This window comes from Oncorhynchus nerka, linkage group LG27, assembly GCF_034236695.1.
Source record: "Oncorhynchus nerka isolate Pitt River linkage group LG27, Oner_Uvic_2.0, whole genome shotgun sequence".
In the NCBI taxonomy this organism is placed as follows: domain Eukaryota; kingdom Metazoa; phylum Chordata; class Actinopteri; order Salmoniformes; family Salmonidae; genus Oncorhynchus; species Oncorhynchus nerka.
Genome location: NC_088422.1, coordinates 56,924,125 through 56,943,672, shown reverse-complemented (window position 1 = coordinate 56,943,672; position 19,548 = coordinate 56,924,125). Strand labels below are relative to the sequence as shown.

The following is a 19,548-nucleotide window of genomic DNA, read 5'->3' as shown; positions in this document are numbered from 1 at the left end:
CAGGTGTAATTCTTCCCAAAGGGTAGACACACCTGTATTCAGAAGAAGAAAAAAAATTCTCACAAGTATATACAGTGGGGCAAAAAAGTATTTAGTCAGCCACCAATTGTGCAAGTTCTCCCACTTAAAAAGATAGAGGCCTGTAATTTTCATCATAGGTACACTTCAACTATGACATGAGAAAAAAATTCCAGAAAATCACATTGTAGGATTTTTAATGAATTTATTTGCAAATTATGGTGGAAAATAAGTATTTGGTCACCTACAAACAAGCAAGATTTCTGGCTCTCACAGACCTGTAACTTCATCTTTAAGAGGCTCCTCTTGTCCTCCACTCGTTACCTGTATTAATGGCACCTGTTTGAATGTGTTATCAGTATAAAAGACACCGGTCCACAACCTCAAACAGTCACACTCCAAACTCCACTATGGCCAAGACCAAAGAGCTGTCAAAGGACACCAGAAACAAAATTGTAGACCTGCACCAGGCTGGGAAGACTGAATCAGCAATAGGTAAGCAGCTTGGTTTGAAGAAATCAACTGTGGGAGCAATTATTAGGAAATGGAAGACATACAAGACCACTGATAATCTCCCTCGATCTGCGGCTCCACGCAAGATCTCACCCCGTGGGGTCAAAATGATCACAAGAACGGTGAGCAAAAATCCCAGAACCACACGGGAGGACCTAGTGAATGACCTGCAGAGAGCTGGGACCAAAGTAACAAAGCCTACCATCAATAACACACTACGCCGCCAGGGACTCAAATCCTGCAGTGCCAGACGTGTCCCCCTGTTTAAGCCAGTACATGTCCATGCCCATCTGAAGTTTGCTATAGAGTGTTTGGATGATCCAGAAGAAGATTGGGAGAATGTCATATGGTCAGATGAAACCAAAATATAACTTTTTGGTAAAAACTCAACTCGTCGTGTTTGGAGGACAAAGAATGCTGAGTTGCATCCAAAGAACACCATACCTACTGTGAAGCATGGCGGTGGAAACATCATGCTTTGGGGAAGTTTTTCTGCAAATGGACCAGGACTACTGATCCGTGTAAAGTAAAGAATGAATGGGGCCATGTATCGGGAGATTTTGAGTGAAAACCTCCTTCCATCAGCAAGGGCATTGAAGATGGAACGTGGCTGGGTCTTTCAGCATGACAATGATCCCAAACACACCACCCGGGCAACGAAGGAGTGGCTTCGTAAGAAGCATTTCAAGGTCCTGGAGTGGCCTAGCCAGTCTCCAGATCTCAACCCCATAAAAAATCTTTGGAGGGAGTTGAAAGTCCGTGTTGCCCAGCAACAGCCCCAAAACATCAATGCTCTAGAGGAGATATGCATGGAGGAATGGGCCAAAATACCAGCAACAGTGTGTGAAAACCTTGTGAAGACTTACAGAAAACGTTTCAAATCAAATCAAATGTATTTATATAGCCCTTCGTACATCAGCTGATATCTCAAAGTGCTGTACAGAAACCCAGCCTAAAACCCCAAACAGCAAACAATGCAGGTGTAAAAGCACGGTGGCTAGGAAAAACTCCCTAGAAAGGCCAAAACCTAGGAAGAAACCTAGAGAGGAACCAGGCTATGTGGGGTGGCCAGTCCTCTTCTGGCTGTGCCGGGTAGAGATTATAACAGAACATGACCAAGATGTTCAAATGTTCATAAATGACCAGCATGGTCGAATAATAATAAGGCAGAACAGTTGAAACTGGAGCAGCAGCACAGTCAGGTGGACTGGGGACAGCAAGGAGTCATCATGTCAGGTAGTCCTGGGGCACGGTCCTAGGGCTCAGGTCCTCCGAGAGAGAGAAAGAAAGAGAGAATTAGAGAGAGCATATGTGGGATGGCCAGTCCTCTTCTGGCTGTGCCGGGTGGAGATTATAACAGAACGTGGCCAAGATGTTCAAATGTTCATAAATGACCAGCATGGTTGAATAATAGTAAGGCAGAACAGTTGAAACTGGAGCAGCAGCATGGCCAGGTGGACTGGGGACAGCAAGGAGTCATCATGTCAGGTAGTCCTGGGACATGGTCCTAGGGCCCAGGCCAGTTGAAACTGGAGCAGCAGCATGGCCAGGTGGACTGGGGACAGCAAGGAGTCATCATGTCAGGTAGTCCTGGGGCATGGTCCTAGGGCTCAGGTCCTCCGAGAGAGAGAAAGAAAGAGAGAAGGAGAGAATTAGAGAACGCACACTTAGATTCACACAGGACACCGAATAGGACAGGAGAAGTACTCCAGATATAACAAACTGACCCTAGCCCCCCGACACATAAACTACTGCAGCATAAATACTGGAGGCTGAGACGGGAGGGGTCAGGAGACACTGTGGCCCCATCCGAGGACACCCCCGGACAGGGCCAAACAGGAAGGATATAACCTCTGTCATTGCCAACAAAGGGTATATAACAAAGTTTTGAGATAAACTTTTGTTACTGACCAAATACTTATTTTCCACCATAATTTGCAAATAAATTCATTAAAAATCCTACAATGTGATTTTCTGGATTTTTTTTCTGATTTTGTCTGTCATAGTTGAAGTGTACGTATGATGAATATTACAGGCATTTCTCATCTTTTTAACTGGGAGAACTTGCACAATTGGTGGCTGACTAAATACTTTTTTGCCCCACTGTATATACCCCACTTTAGACACTCCTCCTTCGCTCCAATCCTTACATCTTATGGTTCCACAGGAAAAGGGTAACAGGATAATAAACCCTTATCCCTCCCTGCAGGGGATTTGACCTGACCTCCTGACCTCAACCCCTCCTTCGCCTGATCTCCTCCTGTCCACCCAGCACATCCCACAGCCACTGTCTTTCTACAGATCTCACTCCTTTATATACTATGCATCTGATCTATGATGTCTTTAATATCTCAATGTTCAAAGTTTAGAATCCAACAGTAGGTATGTCAAGTAATTTTTGTTAGTAGGCCATTTTAACCTGAGAGAATTGTACAATCTGCCCAGTAGCCTAAAATTGAGAGAACTGCCCTGAATCTTGACTGGCTGAATCATATTTGTACTAGACCACTTTAAATTTAGAGAAAAGTACAATCAGCCCAGTCTACAGTATAACCTATATTCTCAGTATATTAAGTACATACATACATTGCACATTTATAAGCACATCATGAACATGACTGTATAGCTACAGTGATTCCTCCTTTTAAAAGTTGTGTCATACTACGGCACACCCTGCGTGCTGCTGCAGCATTTTGTGGCATGTCATTTAATTCTCAGCCATTTCTTCAGTTACTGCAAGTTATTGCTAGTTTTACCACCAGAGCGCATCTTTGAGAAGCATTTGATATTATTCCATATTGGCATTACCAGAGAATTTAAAACCTTTTTTTAATAACATAGTATATGAGATTGATTTTAAGAAATTTAGCTTAATTAATTTGATTAATATTATGGTGTTTCCATTCAGAGAAAAATTGTCAATTTGTATATTCAGACCGTTTTGCTCTCGGAGCGCACACTGGACGTTCGGGCCGAGGAGTAGGGTTGATTTGAGCGTTTTGGCCTTACAACGGCAGTCAAGCACCCAAGCTAACGTTGGCTAGCTACTTCCAGATACAAATGAGACCAATCTGACCATTTTACTCGCCCTAGCAGAGCTGATAAGGCCGTCGTTTTGAAGTGATCGCAAAAAAACAGGCCTTATTTTTGTGCATTTTTCATCCTGCCAGCTCCTATTAGTTCTATTGAGCACTGTGGCTCCAACTCGCCTTACGAACATTCTATTCCCAGCTTATTGTTCAACGTCACAATGCCTGCTTCGCTATTGTTGGCAATGAGACCTGCTCATGTTGTTTTATAGTTAAAATGGAAACAACAAAATGGAAACAACAAAAATAATTTTGAAACTCTGCGGTCTTCCCATTGTTTCCTATGGGGGAAATATAGGCATGTCTGTCTATTTCGGCAAATATTTCGCAATGTGTATATATATTTTTCAAGTCGGGTGTAACTGGTGGCTGTTGTCTATGTGTGCAGAGGGTCCTTGGTTCGAGCCCAGGTAGGGGCGAGGAGAGGGACGGAAGCAAAACTGTTACACGGGCACCATTTTAATCAGGAGAATCTCCTCTTTGTATGTAAGTCTTGGCAGCGAGCTCATTTGTCATCAGTCGCTAGACCATAAATAGTCAGAAGTTGTAATTTTGTTCCCTACTTTTTCATTACACAGACATAAGCACAGTTGACACCATCGAGGTACGGATGTTTACTTTCTACACAAGTTGTTTTTTCCCAATTTTGTCCGACGAACAGATTGTCGTGGTAAAATAAAAAGGGATACATTTTTTTATGGAATTCTAAGCATCACTCCAAAATAGACTCTGCGAACGTTCGATTCCATTAATTTGCTATGGGCTCACGCTAGTGTTCCAGTTAACCAACGTTCTTAAGCCGTTTGTCAGCCTTGGGTGAATTTTTGACTCGTTCTCTTGTCCAGCCTATAGATAGCCAGAGCGAATTTACGAATGTCCATTGAGAAAGCACAGACTACACCATTTAGCTAAGCTAAGAATGACGAGAATAATCAAGTCAATAAACGTTGGGTAGTTAGATAGCCTATAGTTAATATACTGGCAAGTTGATGTATAACTACAAACGGTACATACTGCTGTAATGATATGCTATGTCGTTCGTAAGTACAGCCAACATAACGTGTAAGGTAACTTATTTGAGAAGCCATTGCTTTATTACATTGAGTAGCAAGCTACCCCTGCAAATCTGGTCTGTGATAGAGGGGGGGGGGGGGGGGGGTTCACACCTAGCTCAGCTATTAGACTATTCTTTAGTAAAGGTTGAATAGTCTATTGTTCAGCTATTAGCCCTCCTCCCCAACTTGTTCCCATCTCATTCCTTTCCCTCTTCCACACGTCATCATTCTGCTCCTGAGTGGCTCGCTTGTGGGTGTGCTGGCAGGATATGGCAGCATCTTCGGGTGTGCGTCAAGAATTCTTGTTGAAGTAGCACGTTTGTATGAAGGTGTAGTTATTCACAGGCAAATTGTTATATGCTATGGAGGTACATTGGTGTCTTTTTGTCAAGAGCAAAACCTTTTTTTATTTTCAATCAAAAATAATTGTTCTGAAAGCAACTTTTTCCGACACGAAGGAAGTGAAAGCGGTCACCTACGAAGACGGCAACTCAGGTAAGCAGCACTGGACTGTATTGACGGATCCTAAAAATGACAGCTGCTGCTTTTGATTGAACGGTCATATCTCAGTTATTGCTTTCATATCCATAAAGAATAAGCTGTTTTCTTTACTTTCAAAGAGCGAGCTGATCAAGGGGTCAACAATGTAGATATTGCCAGATGTTCACTGTCCGAGAAACAGGCTGTGGAGGCTTTATTGCTGGCAAAAGTGTCCATAACCAGAGGTAATTAAACTGTTCTGTGTTCTTTTCCTCTCTTCCTCTCTGCCTGTCTTGTTGTACATGGAACCTTTCTCGCATGCATTAATTAAAAAACCCTTAAGATGTTAGCTGCTAATTTTCAGATTTACACCACATAAACACAGTCATTTTCACTGGACTATCTGTTTCTGCCAAGTCATGATTTGGTGGTGAGACACATAGCCCTCTATTTTTAAATGTTTCAGGTACACTCCGATAGGTGTCTGTGTCACATACAGTATCTTCTATTGACATTATCTTCTATTGTTTGTCCTCATGTGTCTGTTTTTCAGCATAAAGTACTCTGTAGCCACTTAGTGTGGACACCAGGTGAGACCACACACACACACACACAATAACAGTCCCTCTTCTTCACTTCATCCCTCTCCCCATTCTCCCTAAATCCTCTAGGTTATATCAGCTGTTTTGGTGAACCCCTCCCACATCTGAACTGGCTGACACAGAGGGCACAGCATAAAGTACTCTGTAGCCACTTAGTGTGGACACCAGGTGAGACCACACACACACACACACAATAACAGTCTCTCTTCTTCACTTCATCCCTCTCCCCCTTCTCCCTAAATCCTCTAGGTTATATCAGCTGTTTTGGTGAACCCCTCCCGCATCTGAACTGGCTGACACAGAGGGCACAGCATAAAGTACTCTGTAGCCACTTAGTGTGGACACCAGGTGAGACCACACACACACACACAATAACAGTCTCTCTTCTTCACTTCATCCCTCTCCCCCTTCTCCCTAAATCCTCTAGGTTATATCAGCTGTTTTGGTGAACCCCTCCCGCATCTGAACTGGCTGACACAGAGGGCACAGCATGAACGGGTCAACAGGAAGTATTATTAAACAGATGCTTTACATTGAAATACAGACAGAGATGAAGTAGTCCCAGAGTTAATGATCCAAGGTCAGTTTTGCAATTCAACGCCTGATTTAAGATGACTGACTGTGTTAGAGTAAAAAATAAAAACAAGGCTTAATCATGCTCTCTCATCTGCAGGTATGTTTTGAGAGCGGAAGTCAGTCTTGTCATCGCCACCTCACCCGCCCTTAAGATAACCTTTGGGCCAACTGGGGGCCCAAGGCTTGTTAGGAGACCCCGCAATTGTGATGAACTGAGAGAATATTAGGGTAGCATTGTAATCCATGAATCATATGCTGTCTGCCGCTGTTCTTACCTCTTTCCCTCTCTGTCTTCTACACCTCTCTCCCCACCTCGTCTTTCTTCCTCGTTTCATAATGCACGTCATATGTGCATTGAAGTACAGATTGACTCGTATTTATAATATTACAATTATCATAATTATAATGAATTTAAGTATTTATAACACCTGGATAATGAACTTCTTTCAATAAAGCGTTTCACATTCTCCACTGGTTGAAATTAAGTATCTCATTGAAATACTATCCTGTGACCTCAGATATGCATCGTTTTTTTTTCTGTATGTATGACTTACAAATCAGTCATGTTTATAGTCTATTGCATAGTTACAATGTGCAATCATTGATGTCCCAGGAGCAGGATTAGTAAACACTGTTGAAGTGTATAATTGTAATACATACATGCAGACACACTGTTTGATATGACTGAATAAGAATGTCTCAAGAGATTCATACCTGAACCGCACCTTTATTTGCCAAGGAAGAGTACATGATCAGTGAATATATTCAATGTACAGGCTACAATGTGAGAATCTCATGCGTGGTAATAACTACATTACATGTGTGTATAGGACTTGCATCCTTGGATTCGTCTCAAAGTTGTTTTTTCTAAGTTGTTTACTCATAGTTTTCTGCTCCTCCAAAGCTGAATTCGTCTGGCCTACTGACTATGCCCCGGAGTCCCACGTCCAGTGAGGACGAGATGGCCCAGAGTTGTTCTGACTACTCCGTGGACTCCGCCTCTGACAGCTCCCGTGAGGAGACCATCTACGAGACCATAAGAGCCACCGCTGAGCCGACCCCAAGACGCATGGACGACATACACATTCACTCCCTGGTTGTCCGCGTCCTCATCCCCGACCTGCAGCAGACAGTGAGTGTGTGTGTGTGTGTGTGTGTGTGTGTGTGTGTGTGTGTGTGTGTGTGTGTGTGTGTGTGTGTGTGTGTGTGTGTGTGTGTGTGTGTGTGTGTGTGTGTGTGTGTGTATGCTTGCCTATATTTACTCAGGAACGTGCAAAGGAGTTGAGTCAGAAAGAAATGTTTGATGTACCAACTTATGGGTTAACTTTGGAGGGTTTTTTACACCCATTTTTCTTTTTAAAGGATAGAACTGTTTAATCCTAGACTCATAGACTGACTCAAAGGGTTTTTAAAGAAGTTCAAGTGATGAGGGCTTAGATTACACTTGTTAACATCCTTTCTCTCATTTCCCTTTGGTATAAAACCTTTGTTTTAAGGCAGCTCTGGCCATCCATTATCCTGGCTGTGTTGCATCCTTTCGCCTGGTGGAGAACACACACAGTGTGAACGATCTGTGGGCGTTGACGTATAGTCTTTTTCCTCTAATTGAAGCTTCTATCAACCCTTGTTTCGTAATAGAAAAAATAAGGCAGTGGGGTGTGTGTATCTCACAAATTTATGGGGACATGCATATCGCTCCCCATTCATCTCTTATTACCAGACCCGGGTTCAAATACTATTTTAAATAATTTAAAATACTTGAGCTGGGATTGATTGACATGCCTGTTGCAATGGAACCAACAGAATAGCTGCACAAATATAAGTCTGACACTCCAGGCAGTTTAAAGCAAACGCTAAAAGTATTTTAAAGGTTTCAAATTGCATTTGAAGCCAGTTCTGCTTAATATCTAGTTGTGTTTTTGTTATTTTGCGTTTCTTGTGCGCCCTCCTTTGATATATGTACTTCTGTCACTAACTCCTTATTTGCTGCTTATTTTAAATCAATCTCTTTTTGACAGCATCCCTTTTGATAAAAAAAAAAAATAATCCATACGTTTGCCCATAAAGTGGTCGGAAATTGACTTTTTGGACCTGAATGCCCAAAACTTCAGGAGATAAATGTGCTCAAAGTTGACCCATTTTTCAACACTGGGAAATATAAATGGTTGAGTTCGATATCATTCAAAAGCTTATCAACAGGGTTGTCAAACTATTGTCTTGAAAAATAAGTAATGATTTGTTTTACCTTTAACGTCAAATATCTAAAAACATCAACTTAGATTTTTCATCTTCTGACATTTTTGTGTTGTGGCCGCCATCGGTTGAGACACAACATGCTCTTGAATACAGTGTGGGTATAATTTTTGTACATTTATTAGCCAAAACATGACACCCACCCCGTATTCACAAGCATGTTGTGTCTCAACCTAGCGGGCCCAACAGAAAAACCTCAAACTATGTCAAATAGGTTTTAAGCTACAACATATGTCACAACAACAACAAAAAGAGTTTGCTCGTTTTTAGATAATTTAATTTTAAATGAAAAAAAATGACATAAAAAAGATAGTTTGGACAGCCCTATTTGTAAGCTTTTAAATAATATAAATCTCCACCGTTTACCTTTTCCAGTCATGAAGACATGGATGTCTTCCGGTATGGTGGGTTATGCAAAATAGGTCAACTTTGAGCACTTTTATCTCTTGAGTGTTTTGGAATCCAGGTCCAACAAAGAACTTTCTGAGTACTTCTACAATGGGCAAATATGTATGGAAAGTTTGTTCAAATCAAAAGAGGTGCTCTCAAAAGGTAATTGAATTCAAATGGATTTACCCAAAAGAGATATTGGTCTCAATGGGACTTCCCTGCTTAAAAATAAAGTTGAATTATTATTGTACATTTTTTAATCAATGTAGGCATTAGCTCTTCTACTGGTCCAATGAAAGTAGTGGGGTAGGGAGATGGAAGTGATATACAGTCCATGAGCAGAGAGATTGATTGCATATTGAATTTTAATGATTTTTTTAAGGCTAACTGTACGTCCAACCCTTAGTTGAACCCACACTGTCATAGGAAGCATGACATAACACATGAACTTAGATTACATTGGATTGTTCATCTTTAAATCTCACTGTATGTTAAATCCCACGCTTTCATAACACATGACATTATACGATGACATTTCAAACTGGTATCTCATGGATCTAGTTAGTGCTATTGAATGTTGGTGGCTTTCAAAGCAGATGGATTGAGTTTTTAGATGATATTTGTTGGTCGAGGTATTTGGGGGGTTCCAGTGACATGTGTGAATGTATATTCCTTTCAATATTCATCATAATTATGTAATAGATATTTCATACATGTCATACAAATTCATTGTAAATAATATGTATGTATGTGAAACACTGAACTACATTTATTTGGAAGGAATTTGCTATATAAAAAAAGTGAGTTCATTTGTCTTGATTCCCTAGTTCTAAGGCATATTTTTGTCGAATTTTGAATATTTTTCATTTATTTAGTGGCTAAACGTTTTTTAATTTTTTTTTACCACAGCAATGTGAATTGGAATAGTTCTCCGTAACAGACTATGTGTCCAGGATAGTGGGTATTCCTCCTGCATTTGAGAATTTCCTTGGCAGGCAGGATAAAAGGCAAGCATTAGGCTACGAATTGATAGAGAGAGAGCGAGAGTGTGCACAGCAGGAAAGGGTGGCCACAGCACTCAAGGGAGTGATTGAAAAAGCTTCTTTCACTTTCCCCAACGCACAAGTGGTTATCGCCACCCTGCTACTTCGAAAGACGTTCACCCTGTTACCATACAGAGGGTAAACTCAAACATTTCCCATGGCTCTGCCTCAAAACTGTAATGCCCGGGGTATAGTGGAGGAAGAAGTCAGACGCAGGAAACAGAGAGTTCAGAGTAGCGCTACTTCTTTATTCACCACACAGGTGAAAACGACGCCACTCAAACAAATGCCCCAAAACACAGGGGAACTAAACAGTCCCGAACAACACACGTACACGTAAAACCGTGACTTACAGGCGTGCACAAGAGTACACATCAAACAATCCCGCACACCCAGCAGGCGGCTCGGCTGGCTAATAAAGCCCAACTAATTAAACTAACTAAACACAGGTGTAACTAATAAACAGACAAGGGGGGAAGAAAAGAAACAGTGGCAGCTAGTAGGCCGGTGACGACGAACGCCAAGCGCCACCCGAACAGGAAGGCGAGCCACCTTCGGTAGGAGTCGTGACAAAAACCAAATGTTTACCTGGCCCACCGTACCCCATCCTGAACTTGAACAGCCTTTATGACCAGGCCCATCTCTACAAACCAGCAGTCCCTACTTTTGCAAGGACCCTGAAAGACATTACCCACAAAAGCAGCCCCAGCACCTCACACAGGAGCAACAGAGCTTCGGACAGCCCGCCCAGACCAGCAAGGCCCCCCACCTGCACTTAGAGGACCCACACCGAGAGGACCTACACCAAGAGGACCTACATCCAGACCACACTGATAAGACCACATTTATCAGTGTCCCGAGCCCTGTTCATATAATCCCTACCATTGTGTCACTGAGTTGTCGTAGTGCTGCTGCAAATGTACATTGTCCCAAGGGCATTGGCAGTCATAATGTAAATAACCTAATTTATGTCCCTCTAACTCCCCTGAATGCCCCCTGTCAATCGTACAGCTATTGTATGCTGTTATCATGCGCCTATGAACCTGAGTTATACTGCGGAATACCTGACCACTGTGACTTTGCCAAAATTAAGAAAATACTTGACCATGTGCAGACTCAGTGAGCATAGCCTTGCTATTGAGAGAGGTTACCACACGATAGGGTCACACATCAGACCTGGCTTTCGAGAGAAGACAGGCCATGTGCCCACTGCCCACAAAATGAGGTGGAAACTGAACTGCCCTTCCTAACCTCCTGCCAAATGTATGACCACATTAGAGATATATATTTCCCACAAATCACACAGACCACAAAGAATTTGAAAACAAATCAAACATTTGTTCTCCCATCTCCCCTGTGGAGGAGGAGGTTTCTGATGAAACCAAGATTGAACACTTTGGCCTGAATGCCAAGCATCACGCCTTGCACCAGCGGCAGGGACTGGGAGACGAGTGAAAGATGAACAGAGCAAAGTGCAGAGAGATTCTTGATGAAACCTTGGTCCAGAGTGCTTAGGACCTCAGACTGTGGGGAAGGTTCACCTTCCAACATTGCAACAACTCTAAGCACATAGCTAAGACAATGCAGGAGTGGCTTTGGGACAAGTCTCTGAATGTATTCGCCTCCCTACCACTGAGGAAGTACAGTTCCCGCGCAGCCCAGTCAAAACTGTTCGCTGCTCTGGCCCCCCAATGGTGGAACAAACTCCCTCACGACGCCAGGACAGCGGAGTCAATCACCACCTTCCGGAGACACCTGAAACCCCACCTCTTTCAGGAATACCTAGGATAGGATAAAGTAATCCTTCTCACCCCCTTAAAAGATTTAGATGCACTATTGTAAAGTGGCTGTTCCACTGGATGTCTTAAGGTGAACGCACCAATTTGTAAGTCGCTCTGGATAAGAGCGTCTGCTAAATGACTTAAATGTAAATGTAAATGTATTTGAGTGGCCCAGGCAGAGCCCGGACTTGGACCCGATCACACATTTCTGGAGAGTCCTGAAAATCGCTGTGCAGTGACACTCCCAATCCAACCTGACAGAGCTTGAGAGGATCTGCAGAGAAGAATGGGAAAAACTCCCCAAATACAGGTGTGCCAAGCTTGTTGCTTCATACCCAAGAAGACTCGAGGCTGTTAACGCTGCCAAAGATGCTTCAACAAAGTACTGAGTAAAGTGTCTGAATACTCACGTAAATGTTATTTTTCAGGTTTTAATTCGAATTAAATGTGCCAAAAAATCTAAAAACCTGTTTTTATTTTATCATTATGGGATATTGTGTGTAGATTGATGAGGAAAAAAATATATTTAATCATTTTTAGAATAAACCTGTAATGTAACAAAATGTGGAAAAAGTCAAGGGGTCTGAATACTTTCTGAATGCACTGTGAACTCCCATATCTGTTAGGCTAAATACTGCAGTGAGCAATCACAACACACTAGTGGAACACAAACAACATTGTAAATACTACCAATATTTGAATGTCTTTATATATTTTTTAAACCTTATTGAGTGCAATATTTACTGTTAAATTATCATATTTTTTGTTAGTGTTTTGTGTCTTCTCTTTTGTTCTTTTGTTTATTGTTTATTTCACTTGCGTTGGCAACGTAAATACATGTTTCCCATGCCAATAAAGCCCCTTTGAATTGGAGAGAGAGAGAGAACAGCTACATTGAACAACTCTTTTTATGTCCCTCCACTACTCCACACTCTCTTGCTTTTACAGTATGTCCATCTCTCACTTTTTCTTTGTTAGTCTCTTTGTCTCCCTTCTAAACGGTTTCTTTGTCTCCCTTTCTCCCTCTGTCTCTCCTCTTGATCTTGTCTCTATCTCTTTGTTCATTCCTATAAATGGGAAACATGTTGTTCAACTATGGAACGGTTCTGACTCTTTCTGGTTAGGGATAGGTATAGAGGGGAGGGTTTATGGTAGGGGGTGAGTGGGCCACATAGTGGGTGGAAATCTTTGGGGTCAATTTGTGTTGACCTACATCTGAGCCTGATGCAATTGTGATGTAATTAACTTACAGTACAAGACCACCCACATAAGTACAGTACAGTACAGTACAAGACCACCCACATAAGTACAGTACAGTACAAGACCACCCACATAAGTACAGTACAGTACAAGACTACCCACATAAGTACAGTACAGTACAAGACCACCCACATAAGAGCTTCTGAAAGGAGGCGGTTTTGTACTCTATAGTGTTGAATAAATCAAAGTGCTGGGATGAACTGTTCCTCCTCTCTCATATATATTCAAATGACTTAACTTACTTATTAGGTTGAATTACCATTCGTTAATTTTGAGTCATAATTGACTCATTATATTAGAATGGGCTTGTGGTGGCCACTGGAGGATTTCGTTAGATCGGTTTACCGCTTGGTGACTGTAGCTGTAACATCAGTGGGCTGTGTGTGTGTTATCATGTCGGAGAGAGAGAGAGAGAGAGAGAGAGAGAGAGAGAGAGAGAGAGAGAGAGAGAGAGAGAGAGAGAGAGAGAGAGAGAGAGAGAGAGAGAGAGAGAGAGAGAGAGAGAGAGAGAGAGAGAGAGAGAGAGAGAGAGAGAGAGAGAGAGAGAGAGAGAGAGAGAGAGAGAGAGAGAGAGAGAGAGAGAGAGAGAGAGAGAGAGAGAGAGAGAGAGAGAGAGAGAGAGAGAGAGAGAGAGAGAGAGAAGAGAGAGAGAGAGAGAGAGAGAGAGAGAGAGAGAGAGAGAGAGAGAGAGAGAGAGAGAGAGAGAGAGAGAGAGAGAGAGAGAAGAAGGCAACCAGTGAAGAACAAACACCATTGTAAAAACAACCCATATTTATGTTTATTTATTTTCTCTTTTGTACTTTAACTATTTCCACATCGTTACAACACTGTATATAGCGATAATATGACATTTGAAATGTCTCTATTCTTTTGGATCTTTTGTGAGTGTAATGTTTACTGTACATTTTTTGTTGTTTATTTCACTGTTGTTTATTGTTTATTACACTTGTTTTGGCAATGTAAACAAACATCCCAATTAAGCCCTTTGAATTGAAGAGAGGATTACATGTATGTTGATGTATTTCCCAGTGACAAACAGCCTCTGTTTTTTATTTCTCTTCTTCCATCCCTATACCACCCCTGCTCGGGTTGCACTTCAAACCCATTTCAGCCATTTCACTGTCAGAGAGGCTTTCAAATAGCTACCTCACTATTTCATAAAGTTTCCCCTGTTTCATTACATGTTTGTCATTTAGCATTAATCTTATCCAGAGCGACACAGTATTGAGTTTATACATTTTCATACTTTTTTGGTACTTGTGGGACTTTTATTTTGTTGGATATTTAATTTGAACCCACAACCCTGGGGTTGCAAGCGCCATGTTCTACCAACTGAGCCACACAGGACCACATAACAAAGTTTCTCCTGAAACTTACCCTTTCGATTTACTGTTCTGAGATGCACTCATGATGAAGCGGGAGCATAATGTAACATGATGGGAGATTTACTAGCGAAGTAACATACTGTACTGTTGGAATGGTCCTCAGCCAGGTGGAAACAGCCCATTATCTCTCCACAGACAGATGCCAGACATATGTTCCTGTACACTATCCTTCCCTCCATCCCTCCATCTCCTCCTCACCTACTCGCTGCCAGCCAGGGGGTGTTATGGGTAGAGTTCAGAGTGTTCATCATCCTCAGTCTTTATCACAGGCACAGGTCCACTATCACCAGTTGAGCAGCACATCCAGAGGTAAACACACACACACACACACACACACACACACACTGAATGCCACGGCCGTGGCCCATAATCCTCTCTGATTCAGCCAGGTCTGGCAGATGCTGCTGTATTGTTTGTTTGTTCAGCTCGGATGTAATCTGGCTGGGTGCAGGAGAGGGGTCAGTTGGGTGGTGTGGTGTGACTGTCATGCTGTACCTGCGCCATAGCTGAGGTTGTGGCCCTTAGAGAAGATGTGGGAAATGTGTTTGTATGGGCAATGTTTTTTAAAGGGATAGTTCACCCAAATTACAAAATTATATTGGTTTCCTTACCCTGAAAGCAGTCTGTGTACTGGTTGTCGTCGGGAGAAAGAGAGGACCAAGGTGCAGCGTGGTAAGTATTCATTGTAATTTAATAAAGAATGAATACTGAAACAAAAACAATACACGACAAATGAACAGTCCTGAACGGTGCAACCAAACACAGAACAGAAAATAAACACCCACAACTCAAAAGTGAAACCAGGCTACCTAAGTATGATTCTCAATCAGGGACAACGATTGACAGCTGCCTCTGATTGAGAACCATACCAGGCAGAGCACAGAAAATACCAAATTATAGAAAAAAGAACATAGACAACCCACCCAACTCACACCCTGACCATACTAAAACAAAGACATAACAAAGGAACTAAGGTCAGAACGTGACGCTATGAACAAGGTATGATAGCAATCCATACTTTGCTTTAGTTTCTTTCCCTGGCACTGTTTCCACATGCTAATGTTTTAGCATTTGTGGCACAAATCCCATTCAAGTTATGATATTAGCATTTTTTCAAATTATCTACAAGTGAGTTTGTTGAGCTTCACAAACAATGTTAGATACTTTCGGATGATTTGGACATGATGAGCAACCAATTCTAAGATCGATCCCATGACTTGAATGGGATTTGTGCCAGAAATATTGAAATGTTAGCATGTGGAAACAATGTCAGGGGAACTAAACCAAAGCATAGATTTCTGTCATAACTTGTCCATACACTGCTTACAGGTTAAGGAAACAAATGTGTATTTTTTTTACTTGGGTGAACTATCCCTTTAAGTATTTGTATGTATAAGTTTTGCCTGGGAATGCTCATGCCCAGGTTCTTGGCCTACAACTGAAAGTCTGTGACCTGTTTTCTTTTACCATGATTCTCACTTTTCCCCTCTCTAACCCTACCCCTTTCAACACCCCTATTCCCAACCCAACCCAAACCCCTCACGCAGAAATGTATGCGGTTCAACCCTAACGCGACTGTGTGGGTTGCCAAGCAGAGGATCCTGTGCACGTTGAGCCAGAGTCTGAAGGATGTGCTGAACTATGGCCTCTTCCAGCCCGCCATGAACGGACGTGATGGGAAGTTCCTGGATGAGGAACGCCTCCTCCTGGAATACCCACAGCCAATCAGCAAAGGAGTTCCAGCTCTGGAGGTAGAGTGCCAGCCAATCACTGAAGTTGTTACGTATTTAAAAAGGTGTGGTATTTCTATTTATTATGGATCCCCATTAGCTGCTGCCAAGGCAGTATAATTACACTAGAAATCAATTAAAAAATATACGTGTGTGTAGAAGAATTGTGTTCGTATGCGTGTGTCTCTTCGCAGTCCGCGCTGTTCCATAAGGTGTAGTTTTATACATTTTTTAAAGTCTGATTGTATTGCTTGCATGAGTTACTTGATGTGGAATAGAGTTCCATGTAGTCATGGCTCTGTGTAGTATTGTGCATTTTCCAGAGTCTGTCCTGGACTTGGGTACTATGAAGGGACCCCAGGTAGTATGTCTTGCGGAGTATGCATGTATGTCCAAGCTGTGTGCTAGTCGTACAAACAGACAGTTCGTTGCTTTTAACATATGTCAATACCTCTCACAAAGACAAGTAGTGGTGCTGTCAATCTCTACTTTGAGCCAGGAGAGATTAGGGCTATACTGGTATTGATGCACGGACCAGTTTAGGTTTTTACCTTCTATAAGCATATTTCAAAGTTTGGTTTATTAAATGGAATATGCCGTGTATAAGGTACATTTTTATAGTTCACTTCGCTACTTGAGTCATATCTCTCCACTCTCTCTCTTCATTGTAATTTGCCTATGTCCCTCTTTGTGGCACTTGACCATATGACTCAGCAGTAGTCCAGGTGGGAGAAAACTAGGGCCTGTAGGACTTGTTTAGTTGATAGTAAAGTCAAGAAATCAGAGCAACACTTTATTACGGACAGACCTCTCCCCATCTTCGCTTCCATTGCATCAATATGTTTTGACCATGGCAGTTTAAAATCCAGGGTTACACCAAGCAGTTTAGTTTGCTCAACTTGGCTAAGTATTGCAGTGATTTCAATTGCTGTGGTAGCAAACGTGTATAATGTTGAGTCATCGGCATACATACTGTAGATACACAGGCTTTACCCAGTGCCAGTGGCAGGTCATTAGTAACGATTGGAAAAAGTAAGGGGCCCAGACAACTGGATTAGGTTGGAGAGGCTCCCATTAAAGAGTACCCTCTGTGTTTGGTTAGACAGGTAACTCTCAGATCCACGATATAGCAGGAGATGTAAAGCCAAAACACTATACTTTTTTTCCAGCAGCAGATTCTAATCGATAATGTCAAAAGCTGCACTGAAGTCTAACAAAACAGCTCCCACAGTCGTCTTATTATCAGCCAGTCATCAGTCATTTGTGTAAGTGCTGTACATGTTGAGTGCCCCTCCCTATAAGCATGCTGAAAGTCAATTTTTAATTTGTGTACTGTGAAATAGCATTGTATCTGGTCAAACACAATTTTTTTCCAGAAGTTCACCGAGGGTTGGTAGCAGGCGGATTGTTCGGGTGTTAGAGCCAGTAAAGGGTGTTTTGCTATTCCTGGGTCGCAGAATGACTTTTGGTTCCCTCCAGGCCTGAGGGCACACACTTCCTGTAGGCTTAGATTGATGAGATGGCAAATAGGAGTGGCAATATCGTCCGCAATCATCCTCAGTCATTTTCCATCCAAGTTGTCAGACCCAGGTGGCTTGTCTTTGTTGATAGACAACAATTATTAATTCACCTCTTCCACACTCACTTTACGGAATTCAAAATTACAGTGCTTGTCTTTCATAATTTGTTTCAGTTATGCATGGATGTGTAGGTTCAGAATTTGTTGTTTGTATGTCATGCCTAAATGTGCTAATCTTGCCAATAAAAAAACAATATCGGTGGGTTTCGTGATGAATCAGCCATCTGATTCAATGAAAGATGGAGCCAAGTTTGCCTTTTTGCTAAAAATTATTTAAGGTGCTCCAAAGCTTTTTATTATCATTCTTTATATAATGTATCTTTGTTTCTGTCACGTTCTGACCATAGTTCTTTTGTGTTTTCTTTGTTTTAGTCTTGGTCAGGACGTGAGCTGAGTGGACATTCTATGTTGTGTGTCTAGTTTTCCCGTTTCTATGTTTGGCCTGATATGGTTCTCAATCAGAGGCAGGTGTTAGTCATTGTCTCTGATTGGGAACCATATTTAGGTAGCCTGTTTTGTGTTGGGTTTTGTGGGTGGTTGTCTTCTGTCTTTTTGTGTCTCTGCACTAGACAGAACTGGTTTTTTTTTTCACATTTGTTATTTTGTAGTGTTCACGTTTATCGTCTTTATTAAACATGATGAACACTAACCACGCTGCGCTTTGGTCCTGTCCTTCGTCCACAGAAGAAAGCCCTTACAGTTTCATAGTACAGTTTCTTCTTTTTTGTTCAGTTTAGTCACATGATTGCTCAATTTACAGTACGTTTGCCAATCGACTTATTTTCCATTCATTTTGCCTCATGCCTCTCATTCATACAATTTTTAAATTCCTCATCAATCCACGGGGATTTAACAGTTTTTACAGAAATGTTCTTAATTGGTGCATGCTTATTAGTAACTGGAAAAAGCCATTTCAGAAATGTGTCAAGTGCAGCGTCTGGTTGCACCTCATTACACACCACAGACCAGACAATATTATTTACATCTTCCAGGTAGGGATCACCACAGAACTTATTGTATGACCTCTTATACACTATATTAGGCCCAGCCTTTGGAACTTGGTTTTCCTAGACATGGCTACTATATTATGATCACTACATCCAATGGTTTTGGATACTGCTTTAAAGCAGAATCATGGCAATTTCTAGAGCATTAGTAAAGATGTGATCAATATATGTGGATGATTTCATTCCTGTGCTGTTTGTAAATACACTTGTAGGTTTGACTGATAACCTGAACCAGGTTGCAGGCACTGGTTACAGTTTGAAGCTTTTTCTTGAGTGGATAGCTTGATGAAAGCAATATTTAGGTCACCCAGAAAATATACCTCTCTGTTGATATCACATACATTATCAAACATTTCACACATATTATCCAGATACTGACTGTTAGAACTTGGTGGTCTGTAGCAACTTCCCAAAATAATAGGCTTTAGGTGAGGCAGGTGAACCTGTAGCCATATTACTTCAACAATATTTGACATGAGATCCTCTCTAAGCTCTACAGCAGTGGTTCCCAAACTTTTTATAGTCCCATACCCCTTCAAACATTCAACCTCCAGCTGCGTACCCCTCTAGCACCAGGGTCAGCGCACTCCCAAATGTTGTTTTTTTGCCATCATTGTAAACCTGCCACACACACTATACAAAACATTTATTAAACATTAGAATGAGTGTGAGTTTTTGTCACAACTCGGCTCGTGGGAAGTGACAAAGAGCTCTTATAGGACCAGGGCACAAATTATAATATAATAATAATCCAAATGTTTCTCTTTATTTAGCCATCTTACATATA

General features: G+C 41.7%; 1 protein-coding gene across 1 annotated transcript in view; it reads left to right on the top strand.

The window, feature by feature from the left end:
- Positions 1 to 7,255: 7,255 nt before the first annotated feature.
- The window catches only part of LOC115112514 (SH3 and multiple ankyrin repeat domains protein 2-like), a 155,069-nt gene continuing 142,776 nt past the window's right edge, over positions 7,256 to 19,548 (top strand). The window contains 2 exon segments of the mRNA XM_065011797.1: positions 7,256 to 7,465; positions 15,993 to 16,196. Coding sequence (XP_064867869.1) covers positions 7,262 to 7,465; positions 15,993 to 16,196 — 408 coding nt within the window. The 5' untranslated portion in view covers positions 7,256 to 7,261.